Consider the following 13711-nt stretch of genomic DNA (forward strand, 5'->3'; position numbering starts at 1 on the left):
AATGAGGCCCCGTCCAGATTCCAGATTCCAACATCCCGGTGTTGAGATGACAGGGAAAAGGACACACCTGATTGCCAGGTGGGACCGAAGGACCTTCCTGGCATGGGCCCAGCAGACTTAAGCAGTCTCCTGGTTACTGGGTTACAATGTCTCTCTTTAGTTATAAATGGTCCCCTTTAGGTTGGTTGTCTCCTCAGAGCAGCCTGCTGGATAGGAGCTGGGGTTAGGTCAGCCCCATTTTAGTCTGACTTGTGGAACGCCAGAATAAGAGGGGTCCTCGGCCTGCAAAGAGAGACCATTTCTTCTGAATGAAAACAGTCGTCTTTCTCCTTGCCGCTCCCCAAAAAAGAGGAGGGTTCGGAGATTAATTGCAGGGGCATAGATAGCAACATCTTTTATTTATTTATTTATTTATTTATTTATTATTATTTTTTTGTATTTTTCTGAAGCTGGAAACGGGGAGAGACAGTCAGACAGACTCCCGCATGTGCCCGACCGGGATCCACCTGGCAAGTCCACCAGGGGCGACGCTCTGCCCACCAGGGGGCGATGCTCTGCCCATCCTGGGCGTCGCTCTGCCGCGACCAGAGCCACTCTAGTGCCTGGGGCAGAGGCCAAGGAGCCATCCCCAGCGCCCGGGCCATCTTTGCTCCAATGGAGCCTTGGCTGCGGGAGGGGAAGAGAGAGACAGAGAGGAAAGAGGGGGGGTGGAGAAGTAAATGGGCGCTTCTCCTATGTGCCCTGGCCAGGAATCGAACCCAGGTCCCCCGCACGCCAGGCCGACGCTCTACCGCTGAGCCAACCGGCCAGGGCCACATCTTTTATTTTTGGACTTCTCCTCCAGCCTGTTCTTGGCTCAAACACCTTCTATGGCTACCACCTGCCATAAAGCTCAACTGTAAAGCCCTTGGATTCTGGTCCAGACTTCCTGCCCTCATTGCTTCTGGCTCTTTTGTGCCCACTTAGTCTACCAGGCTCCTTGCCCTTAAGCAAATGTGTCCCTTCAATTCTAACCTTCATTTCTTGGCCCATGCTTCCCCTCCAGCTGGGCTCCGCCCCTCCACTGCTACCAGTCAAAATCCTACCCAGCCTTCCATACAATTCTCAAAGACTGCTTCTACAAGAATTCTTCCCTGATCATTTCAGGTAGAACCTGATCTTGGGCCCTTGTAAATACCTGTAGAATTTATCCGTTTACCTTTCAAGGCACTATGTTACAGTGTTGTGTGTTTTTTCCTGTCTTATATACTTGTCTCCTATCCATGATCTCTACTGAGGCCAGGGACTATCTTATTTATCTCTGTCTCCCCACAGTTCTTTGAACATAGTAGGTTCTCAGTTCATCAATGAAGTTATCCTCATTTGTGGCATAAACGAATAAATCAAAACAGTCCAGCTTGTGTCCTCAAAATTCATGAAGAAAGCACATTTATCCACCTGTCTAAACTCCCTTGCTTAATTTTACACCTTTGGCTAGCTTAAATCCTACCTGGCCCTCTGTGAAGTATAACCTTGAAGGCAGTCGTAAAGAGAATGCTTTGCTGTGAGCACGTGTGTGTGTGTGTGTATAAGAAGGTGACTAGAATAATCTACTTAACATATAAACAAATGTTTGGAATTATATAGAGTCATTTAAACCTCAAAACAAGATCACTCCAGTGTCCCTGTAGTTGAGAGGAGGGTCTGGAGGAAGCCCTCCAAAACTTTGCAGCAGAATCTGGTCTGTAATTCGTCCTCAGACCCTGAGTAACGCAGATGACCCTCTCAGCCTTCCACTCAGCATTGCCCCTGTGGAGCGCTCGGCTCTTTCCCCTTATCTGGAAGACACGGGGCTGTGGACCAGAGACGCAGGTGTCCTCCGGGAGGGCGGGCGGGCGGCAGTTGCCACATCGGCAGTGTCGGGATTAGTGCACTTTAGCAGGCCTTTCTTCTTGGGCAGGATACAGTTGGCTTGCTCCGCCACCTTTCCCGCCTCCCTCCAAAGGGTGCCAGGGCGCGCCAAATAGTGATTAAACAAAAGATTAAAATTGCATTTGTATGTGTGAGCGTGTGGCTGTTTGAACGCTAATCAATTCTTCCAGGGAACGTTGAGTAAAAGCACGCAGATACCAGGAGCGGTTATGTAAAGGAGCCAGTCAAAATCCATTTCCAATGTATTATTTACCCTGCTTTCCACATTAATTCTGCCGGCCTCCTCCACCCACTCTCCCTCCCTCACCTCTCTTGCCTTGCTCCTCCCAGCCCCTTTGCTTCTTGTAGCAAAAGGACAGTCGCTGAAGGAAAATAATCACTGCTTTTCTAGACCATCTTTGTGTCGGTAGAAACTTAAAATGACCTCTGGACTGAAATTGCAGATGTGCGCCTTTTTTTTTTTTTTTGCATAATATTAAATGATTGCTGTTGCATAAGAATTGCTGTCTTTTGAGAAGCTCTGTCCAAGCCATTCTTGTCGCTAAAGGTCTGCGGCATTTGTTTCTATTGTAGAATGCCACTGTTAACATTTTGCTTCCCTGAAGAACACTGGATTTCCACATGGGCATCTGACCTCCTGTTAATGAGGAAACCGTCTAAATCCTGTTATCAGCGGTAGCCAGTTGAATTGACTCAGGTGTTAAACAGGTTGCCTCTGCAGGGCTCACAGTTTTATTATTAGAGCTGTATCACTTTCCCGCTCTCCCTAACGTGACCGTCGCAAACATCAGATCACAGCCTTTATTAATAATGGCACTCTTTCACCAGCAGGACCTAACTTTGTGCCAGACACGAAGCTAGACGCTGTGTGTAGATTGACTCAGTTCATCCTTCCAACAACCTGCACGTTATTCTGTTAGTTTCCCCTATTTATCAGTCAAGGAAAGTGGGGCCCACCTGCCCCAGAAGTGAATCCTAAGTTATTTCAACTCTGGAACCGAAGTGTTCTGAGTCATTAAACTAGACTACCTGTCACATTGATGAGCAGTCCTTCCTTCATTCATTCATTCACTCACTCACTCATGCCGTTGATATTTGTTGAGGGCCTGTGGTGAGCCAGGTATTGGCCTAGGAAAGCACAGGGACAAACCAGACATGCCCCTGACTTCAGGAAGCTCAGATCTGGTTTGGTTTTGGGGGCTGACAAGCTATGGGATTTAGGGCAAGTCTATATTCTATGCTGTTAGTTTTAGATTTCATATTTGTAAAAGGAGGCAGCTGGATTTAGACAAGTCTTTTTCCACCTTTATTGTGAATCGGAAGTATACGGGGAATAATAGGTTTAAAAACATGTCATTCTGGCCTACTGTCCCCAGATACTTTGATTTAATAGGTTCGCTGTGGGGCCTAGGAATTTATGTCTATAAGAGAGGTCAGGTCTCCCAAGAGCCACTCTTTGAGAGAAACTGATCTGGCTATAAACTCCAGCAGCCCCTACAAGGGATCTGTGTTGCTATGCCTATCCCCCCCCCCCCCCAGGACCTGGCCTATACCCCCAGGACCTGGCACTGAATAGGTCTCAATAAACATCTGGTGATAGTTTGAATGATCTACGTGGTTCCCACAGATGAACCTCAGAGCCTCTTGAACCACCTGAAATTAACCACAATTTTTATTAAAGGTTATGGGTAGGATTCTAAGGACTCTTTGGGCTCTGAATGCTCTGTGATTTTAGGATTGAAACCATTTTCTGTCCTACCAAAAGCTCAGATCTATTATTAGAATCTTTTGAACCTATTATATAGTAAAATCTGAGCCCTGGATCAAGGTGATTTGGTGAGAAGATGTTGATTACAGTAGATTTTTAAAACCCTAAAACGTTGATACCCATATTGTATATATATATATTCTGAAAGTGCTCAGAATATATGGTTTGTGATTTTTTTTTTAAATTTTTTAGTTTATCTAAAAGTAACTTGTGGGCAGGTAGTGCCATCCCTATTCTCCAGGTAGGAAAATTGAGGTGCCTGTGACTCCTCGCTTGTCCAAGGTCATACTGCAAGGGCTGTCTCCGCTTACATCCAGCCTGGGGGTCAACATGGCTCTCGTGTGGCCTTGCCTGCTTGTGTGGCCTTGGTTGAGTAGCCTGGCTTCTTTGGGCCTCAGTTTCCTCCTCTGCAAGATGAGGAAAGATGAACTAATTGTGTCTAAGCAGTGGCTTAGCTTGGATATTCGAGGGCCCCTCAATAACTACGTGTTCAGACATGCTGAACTCCCTGTGTCAGCAAGCTCTGAAGTCCTCTTTAGGGAAGATGTAAGGACTAATGAGACCACCTAAAACAGCACAAGTTACCTCTGCAGAACGTTCCGGAGGGATGTATATCATTAAGGCAAAGGCAGGGCAGGTGGTAGAAGCTGTGGGTGTGAAACTCCCGGAATTTGGGGACCTCAGCGCCATGCCGCATTCCCGGTGGAGTGGGAAGACTTTCACAAGGCTATGGAGGAAACCGTGCCGTTCAGGGAACCTTCAACTCTCTCTTTGTTTTTATTCTTTTTTGTTGTTGTTGTTCTTGATTTTAGAGAGAAGTGGGGGGGGGGGGTATCAGTTAGTTGTTCCACTTATTATGCATTCATTGGTTGGTTCTTGGATGTGCCTTGACTGGGGATCAAACCCACAACCTTGATATATCAGGATGATGCTCTAATCAACTGAGCCATCTAGCCAGGTCCTCTTAGATTCTTGAAATGTCCTTTAGAGGTCATCTAAGTGTGTGCTTCATGGACCAGCAGCATCAACATCACCAGGGAGCTTGTTAGAAATGCAGGTTCTCAGGCCCCGCCCAGACCTCCTGAACCAGAATCTGCACTTAACAAGATCCCGCGGGATTCTACTGCACATAAAGGTTGAGAGGCACTAGCCCTAACCCAGCCCTTGATTATCTCCTTCATATGCTGATGAACAGTTGCGCATCCTATTTCTGGCCTCTTCTAACATCTTCCAAATGGTCCTGTTTCATCCTAGCACCAATCTGAGGCGTGGAATTTCTTCTCTATCTTAAGCCAGCCCCTCAGTTGTTTCCTAACTTCTGCTGTTAGCTCTCACTCTAGCCTCAGGACCTGATAGAACAAGGTAACTGCCTCCACGTCTCTCAGGGCTTCTCATCTCCCAGTCCTTGTCACATAGTTTCTAATCTTCCTTATCCAAGAAGAGTTGATCAGCTATGTGAGGATAACCTAGTCTTATCCAGCTTCCTCATCCTGGGCATTATGTATGTAGCACATTGCAAATTCACTGGGCCAGGCTGTTAGCAGGATAAGAGATGAGAGCCGAGTGCAAGGCAATGAGGAATGGTGGGGACTGCGGCAAACTGAGAGGCTGCCTGTCTAAGCTGGGCAGCTCTCACTCAGCCCAGCTGAGGGGCTAAGGGAACTCAATCTGAGCACTGACATGTCTTTTGAGTTTTTAAGAGAAGCCAAAATTCTTAATAAAACAAGAGAAAAATCTTCATTTCTTTTCATGCTGGCAATTAAAAAATAATAATAAAGCCCATCTTCGGGTAGCAGAAAAGGGAAGAGGCCTTGGGAGGGAGATTGCTAAATAGCTCATGATTGATCAGTCCTGGCATCAAGACCTGTTTACTTGGGCAGGTCCCTGACCCACCCCAAGACTCAGTTTCCCTGTCTGTGAAATAGAAAAGTGACCCTAGCTCAGTTTACAAATATATTTTTTTGTTCCCTTGTTTGGAGATTTGGTTGTCTATTGTTTTTAACAGAAGGCCTTTTTAAAATGAAATCCCACCTGGAACACCAATACAGAAAACAGACCGATGCATTGCTGGTCTGCTTGAAGGCGGGGGGGGAGGGGGGGGTCAAGCTCCTACTCTCAGCCTACCCCTCCCCTGGGTAGGTTCCTCATTATTACACTGAGGAACCTCCTGTAATAATGTAGCCCGGCACACTTGAAATCTACTGAAGGAACTTCCAGCTCAGCTTCTGTGATTTCTGTGAATCCCGAGACCTGTTTGCGGGCCCGTGGCCTCTGTGTTCTGTTTTCTTTCCCTCCCTCTCTGACAAAGACACCTGGCACACTAACTTTCAGAATTTTCTTCTCGCAACTCAGAGAGGCCCATGATTGCTATTATCCTTAGAGCTGCTGTAAGGATACTGATCTGTGACAGGAAACCTGCTAACGCGAGGATCAGCCAGTCTTAATCAATAGGCGTGTGGACGATTTCATTCCGGTGGCTTCCTTCTGCTGCTGATGTTCCAGCACGCCCCACGTTCAGGGCCTTTGTAGTTAATTACGTACATGGGAACCAGGACGACTGGATTCTGCATGCCACAGTGGCGAGAACAAGTCTGCAGGGTTTTTAAAGGGCGAGGTGACGTGGAAAGCCATTGTCAGCCACAGGGCCACGGAAATCAACAGTGTTACCTTGGGAAGGGTCTAACTAAGACTTGATGGTGGGCATGGGAAAGCAACTGGCACCGTTGGATGAGCCCAGACACTGGAAAGCAGCCTTGTTTAATTCGGGAAACCGATTCCTAAGGGACCCACCAGGATGGGCTCACCTCCCCAGACACATAATAAATGCCTTCAGGGCTAGGTCCCGTTTTCTTTCAGCCGTCCAATTGCTTGATCATACATCCCACACACCATTGCCAGATGTCCACGCTCTTGGACGCTGGCCTGCTTTGGGACTGTAGAGATGAGCAGGGCCAAGCCCAGTTCCGCCACCCCACCCCACCTAGAAGTCCACCCCCAGGCCACTCGCCCGCCCGCCCACCTCTCGTGTCTGCTTATCTGAAGCTCAGCCCAGATGCCTTCATGTCCATAAAACTCTCTGTGGTTCTCCCAGGTGAAGCGAACTCCTGTAGCACTTCCTGCGGACCTTTCACCCGAGGGCCGCTTACCCAGCCCCACCTAAGAGGTAACCAGCAGCCACCTGGGGCTGTTGAGCACTAGAAGGGGCTCTGAATGGAGATACACACGAGTGTAAAATATGCACTGAATTTTGAGGACTTAGTACAAAAAAAAAAAAAAAGTACCCCAATGAATTTTTACATTGTGTGGTGAATATTTTACATAGAGTATTTTGGGTTAAATAAGATATATTATCAAAACTAACTTCACCTGTTTCTTTTTCTGCCCAGTGTGAACACTGGCAAATAGAAAGTGACTAACGTGGCTCACGGCTGTGGCTCGCCTTGCTCTGTTTCTCTTGGACAGACCCACGCCTATTGCCTCTCCTCGCATGGAAGGACGTTTGCCCATCTGTTCTTTTCTCCTGCTGGGTTTTGAGTTCCAAGAGGGTGGACACCATGTCCTATCCTCTTCCTGACCTTTGTACACCTGGGCGGCACGGGAATTAATAGACAAAACAGATGACAGTCGTTCAGTGAATACCAAAAGCTCCCTCAGACAGCGTAATTTCTAGGTCTCTGTTATTAAATTTATTTTCCCTTTCTTTTTTCACAGTCGTCTTTTTTTTTCTTTTTTCTCTCTTTTTTGTTTAAGGGTTCACACAGTCAGCAAAAGAAGATATTTTTCTTGGGAGATGGGCAAAAGCTGAAGGACTGGCACGACAAAGAAGCCATCCGGAGGGATGCTCAGCGTGTAGGTACGGAGAGCAGCGTGGTCCACGGGCCGTCCTGGGGAGAGGGTCTGTGTGTGTGTGCGTGTGCTTGCGTGCGTGCCTGCGCCTTTAATGTCCTGTCTGGACTTCCTGTTGACCCCTCTCCGTCTGCCACCATTCCCTTCTGACTCTGGGCTCCCCCTGTTCACCTGTGAGCTGACCCCTGCCTTTCTCCACTCACATCACCAGACCCACTCCCTTGGGGACTTTGCTCAGCCACCTTTATTGAGTGATAGAAAATGTTTTCCTGATGAGATATCTTACCACTAAAATGAGGAGCAGTAACACTAAGAGCCAGCATTTATGAATACCTACGGTGAACAAGGCCCATGCTCCACGCTTCACATTTTCTCAAGGAGACCCCGAATCGGCCGTTATGGTCCGTTCGGTTAGAAAGGGACCCGTAGTGCAGAGAGGGGCTGGGGTCATCTGCCCACAGTCGCACAGTGAGAAAGAGGCAGGCTTGGGATTTGAACCCACGTCTGGAGGGCAGAGTTGATCCCTACCCAGCACTACAGCCACGAGGTTGAATGAATTTAGTGGGCTTCCGCCTCTGTTTTCTGTGGCTAATTAGTATTTGGAGCAGTTTCTGTTACCCTGGGGAGTTGGGAAGTTATGTGGAGAGTGATTTGTAGGGAGCACAGACTAGGAGGCAGGAGAGCAGCCATGTGGCCATCAGGTAAATTCCATAACCCCGAGCCTCAGTTTCCCCACCTGTCAGTGGGCTCACGCCCCTGCTTTGACAACCTCGGAGTATTGGTATGAAGGGGCTTCACACTGGAAAGCAATGTAGAAACATCAGGGGTTGGTATTTTATTCATTTCTTATCTCTGCTGAAGACTCCCACTATTGATTTTTTTTTAAATTACATTGTGACAAAACCGGGTTACAGCAAGGCTTTGAACAGAGCTGAAATGATAACCGAGGTTCAAGGAAATCTCAAGATATCACATGCATTTTTCCATATGCCAGTAATTTTAAATGAAGGGTTGGGGAGGGGGGCGCTGTTTAAATTTAAAGGAAGAAACATTTGAAAAGAGCTGTTTTTCCAGACGATTGCACCAGAATTATTAGAACACTGGCCTCATTAGCAGGAAAAGCGTAAGCAGTGGGGAAGTCTTTCAGAGTAGCAGTGACCAGTGCTAGCTGTGTACCAGGCGCCTTGCCCTGCGTTGCCCCCTTACCCATCACACTGAACCTTCCTATCCCAGTTTATACAGAGACAAAAACAAGACCGATACAGGCGACAGGCACGCCCAAGGGGACAGAGCTGGGGAGCGGTGGGGCTGGACTGCGAAGTCCCCTCTGTCCACTTCCGGGGCCCAAATCAGAATCGCTCCCCTGTGCTGCCTTAGTGCACTTCCCTCCCCGAGAGATGCTTCTGCCGCATCCGTGTCCCTTTCGGAACCTGCCCTGGGCGCTAGGAAAGGCGTTTTGTCATGGAGCGCTGTAATATAGACAGTGGAGTCCCCTCCCTTCAGCAGCCCTTCTTGGGCTCCACCTCTCAGCTTTGACGACAGCTGTCAAGCTGGTGTTGTCAAAACTTACTTCACAAGCTGAACGGGGTGAGGCTCAGACCCCAAGCGCCAGCAGGTCAGGTCATTTCTGACCAGCTGATTTCATAGCCATTTCTTCAAGACCCTCACCAACGGCAGAATGTTGGGCTGTTATTGCCGGGCATGGTGTGGACATTCCCTCTCACCCTCTGCACCCTGGGGACCCCGAGAATAATTCCCTGGAGCATCAGGGACTCTTTCCCCAGCTGGGTTATGCAGAGTGAGGAAAGAAGAGCAGTTATCCAACCAAATCTGGGACGTTTCAGACAGTCCTGGCCGAGAATAGGCAGATCTTCACTTCTTTGCTGGCTTTAAAAAATAAAAAATAAATCCAAGCATCTTTTATCACTTGTGGCCATTTTGGTTTACATATAGTTTATCCTGTTTATAGAGTAATCATACTATTTCCTCGCATTCATGTAGAGCTTTTGAGCTTAACAAAAGCTTTCATGTACATAGACTCTCTACATGCTGTGGGTACCGGAGGGGAGCCAGCTATAGTTCAGGGAGGCCATGCGACTGGCCTGGGCTGATCCGCTTGCATGTGGTAGACCTGGTCTCCCTCTCGGGTGAAGGGGCTTCCCAGGCAGGCGTGTTTGGGACTTCTGGCAGAGCAGAAGGAGCACGGGTTTTGGAGCCCCCCAGACCTGGTTTTATAACCTTTCTGAGTCCTCATTTATCCATTATAGGTTGAGGGCTCTTGTATCCACCCTGCCTGCTTGCTGTGGCGATTACACAAGGACAAGTTCTAAAAAGTGTGTGACTCGGCTGTGACTCGCATTCCCCTCCCCTCTGTCCGCTTCCCCTGCAAAATCTGGACCTATCCTCTGAATCAAGCATCGGGTTTTACCTTTGAATTGTATTTTTTTATCCTTCTTCCCCCACTCCATTCAATTAGCAGCACTGACTTTGCTCTCTGCCCCTAGGACATGGAGAACAAGGCCGAGCGTATCCCATGACCGATGCTGAGAGAGTGGATCAGGCGTACCGAGAAAATGGATTTAACATCTACGTCAGTGATAAAATCTCCCTGAATCGCTCTCTCCCTGATATTCGGCACCCAAAGTAAGTGTACCATCTCTCATCCTCAGGGATGTGAGGGTTTTGCCCTTGGCTCTGGTCGAGAATGACTGAAAGAAACTGGTCCGTGAAGTGCGAGAGAGGAGAGCCCCTCCTGTTACATGGGGCCTGCGTGCAAAGGTTCGTGTGACCCTATGCTCCTAGGATGTGGAGCTGGTGTGGCAGAGGGACAACGATCCCTCCCCAAACGAGCCATCACCTTTCTCTGTCCAGACACTGGGAACATGGAACGTCGGCGTTTCCTTTTCGCTCTGGCCCATGGGGAGGTTCAGACTACAATTTAGAAGACGTTTACAGTGACGGTTTCAACCCTCCCTCTCTCCACTTCCCATGTGTGACATTTCTCTATTTTTAAATCTTGACGTTAGCTATCCTATGTGCCTGTATACTTACGTCTTTGTTATAAGGCATCTCAAACCAGCGTTTGAGAGAGGACACGCTGTAACGACTCTGAAGATAACTGGCAGCTAACGTCCTTTGACCAGGTAGTTTGTGCCGGTCACTTCGTCAGCGTCATCTCAGGTTCCTATGCGCTGGGTCCTAAGTGATGCCCATTTTACAGATGGGTAAACTGAGGGTAAAAGTCCTACTTACCTCAGAGCACAAGCTGAATAAGGATCTGAGCCAGGTATCAGGCTCCAGTTCAACCAAAAACTCTACTCTGGGCCTGAAGCCCTCTTGCCTCCTGGACATTTTCAATAGGATTACTGTGGTGGTCATGGTGATTCTCTAAGAGCTACTGTTCTTACAGCTGATGTGCATTAGGATCATCCAGAGAGCTGTTGGAACACAGGATAGTTTGGCTTCACCCCCATAATTCCTGATTCAGTGGCTCTGGGTTGAGGCCGAAGAGCTGACCTTACAGATAAGCGCCCACGGGGTGTTCGTGCAGCTTTGTCTTGGGGATACGCTTTGGAAACCACTGCATGTAGATTTCCAAGTGGCTTCTCCACGAAGACAGTACCGAGTAGCACTGGAGCATAAAGTGTTCTGTTCAGGGACTAGAAACTAGACCCCAGGGCAAGATAACAACAGCTGACACACATTAGGTGCTTACTGTATGCCAGGCAATATTCTAAGCCAGTGGTTCTCAAAGTGAGGTTCCCAAACCAGTCACACCAACATCATCTGGGAGCTGTTAGCATACAGTTCTCACATCCCAGCCCGGATCTACCGAATCAAAAGCCCTGGGGTGGGCCCCAGCACTCTGTGCCTTAAGAAGCCCTCTAGATCAGTGGTCCCCAACCCCCAGGCCACGGACCAGTACCGGTTGGTGGGCCATTTGGTACCGGGCTACAGAGAAAGAATAAATAACTTACATTATTTCCATTTTATTTATATTTAAGTCTGAATGATGTTTTATTTTTAAAAAATGACCAGATTTCCTGTTACATCTGTCTAAGACTCACTCTTGACGCTTGTCTCGGTCACGTGACACATTTATCCGTCCCACCCTAAAGTCCGGTCCGTGAAAATATTTCCTGACATTAAACTGGTCTGTGGCCCAAAAAAGGTTGGGGACCACTGCTCTAGATGATTCTGGTGCACACTTACGTTTTAGAATGGACGTTCTGGGCCCTTGAAGTGCATTAACTCAGTAAAACTTTCCAAAAACTCAATGAGGTATATATTTTTATCATCCCCATTTTATAGATGGGAAATTGAGACACAAAAAGGTTAAATAACTTTTTATCAAATGACACAACTGGGAAGGGTTGGCATCAGAATTTGCAGAAATTCTCTAGAAAATGTGCTCTTAATCGCTGAACCATAAGCTCTCTCCACTTATAAGAGCTCAGTTGGTCGAATGCAGTAGTCAAGAATGAATCTTAGTGTTTGGCTGGTCACAGAAGGCTTTCAGCCCTGTTACACCTGTCATTCCTGCAGCAGTGCGTGGAGTTGGCAGAGCTGTGATCACCCCCACTGTAGGCGAGGACACCACACGGCTGCCAGGTGCGCTGCCTGCCCTGGCCTGGGCCCTGTTTGTAAGGACTTCTGGCAGTAAGAGGAGGGGACAGGGAGACCTCAGTGTGCATGCCGGTGGGGTTCACAATTTGTTTCATGGTCTCCAGTGTCAGGCCTGAGAACTGTTTCATCTCAGTCTGAGAATGTAGTTCAGATATTACTGCTGTTTCTGGATTTAGAACTGTGACCTGACTCCGAGGGTCAGAAACTCAATTTATGAGTTTAGCCCCGCGCAGAGGACAGAATTCTGCACTAACATCATCTTTCTGGGTCTGGGAAGGAAGTTCATCTGGGAGCTCGACACCCTCCCCTCGGCCACTGCTCTGTGGTCCTGTGGTCTCAGCTCTGGCTGTGCCTGGGGTGGCTTTAAAACATACAAAGGCCAGGACACCACCCCAAGCCACCACACTCTCAGTCTCTGGGGGCCTGGGTCTCTGGATTTTCTAAAATCTTTAAAAGTAATTCTCACATACAACCAGCATTGAGAACCACTGATGTGAAGTATGAATATTTTTACAATGAGAAAGAAGTTGAGTGCAGTCATAGCTTTCACCCATTCATTCATCTGTTTCTTCAGTATTTAGAGGGCAGGGCAAAAGTAGGTTTCCAGTTGTTTATATGGAAATAGTATAGTGATAATACAAGAATAAACTCTGTGTTTTGCATACTCATAACTGTATATCTACTTTTGCCCGACCTTGTATATAAATAACGGCACTCTGGCCTGACTAGTGGTGGCGCAGTGGATAGAGTGTTGACATGAGATGCTGAGGTCCAAGGTTCAAAACTCCAAGGTCGCCAGCTTGAGCATGGGCTCATCCGCTTGAGTGCAGGCTCACCAGCTTGAGTGTGGTGTCACTGGCTTGGGTGTGGGACCATAGACATGATCCTATGGTCACTGGCTTGAGCCCAAGGTCACTGGCTTGAGCAAGGGGTCACTCGCTCTGCTGTAGCCCCCCCAGTCAAGGCACATATAAGAAAGCAATCAATGAACAACTAACATGCCACAACTACGAGTTGATGCTTCTCGTCTCTCTCCATTCCTCTCTCTTTAATAAATAAATAAATAGAAATAAAATAAAATAAACATTGGCCTTCTGTGTGCCAAGCCCTGTGCTGACACCAAGAACAGTGATAAATGAGCCATTCCTGCTGCTTTGTGGAAGGGATAGCAGAAGGAGGGCACAGTGCCACAGTTGAGAAAGACCAGCAGTAGCAGTAGGCGGAGAGTGACTGGAGCCTCAAGGACACGCCCCCACCCCCAGGCTTTGCTGAAAGACAGTCCAGGTAGGGAACTGCCCGGGCAAAGGCCTCCAGACTGGCCAGTGCTCAGTCTTCAGTTTACGAATGGCAAGGATGGGTCTTTCCGCTGGTTGGAAGTGAAGCCAGGCTGGGGATCCGGCCCTCTGTCTCCTAGTGCAGGGCGCTTTCCTGACAGCCAAGAGAAAGAAAGGTCTTCTTGAGCTAGGAGTTCCACCGTCTATGGAGAGAATTCAGGAGGGTCTGTAAACTTGAAGGAGAAACATTGCATTTTTTTTCCCATTAACCTCTAACTGAAATTTA

General features: G+C 48.0%; 1 protein-coding gene across 2 annotated transcripts in view; it reads left to right on the top strand.

Annotated features, from left to right (window-relative positions):
• GALNT10 (polypeptide N-acetylgalactosaminyltransferase 10) overlaps positions 1-13711 on the top strand; it is a 201839-nt gene that overhangs the window by 84058 nt on the left and 104070 nt on the right. For both annotated transcript variants that reach the window (XM_066344675.1, XM_066344674.1), the window contains exons 2-3: positions 7430-7532; positions 10030-10168. In XM_066344675.1, coding sequence (XP_066200772.1) covers positions 10059-10168 — 110 coding nt within the window. In that variant the 5' untranslated portion in view covers positions 7430-7532; positions 10030-10058. The remainder of the gene's footprint in view (positions 1-7429; positions 7533-10029; positions 10169-13711) is intronic.

Source organism: Saccopteryx leptura, chromosome 6, assembly GCF_036850995.1.
Source record: "Saccopteryx leptura isolate mSacLep1 chromosome 6, mSacLep1_pri_phased_curated, whole genome shotgun sequence".
NCBI classification, from domain to species: domain Eukaryota; kingdom Metazoa; phylum Chordata; class Mammalia; order Chiroptera; family Emballonuridae; genus Saccopteryx; species Saccopteryx leptura.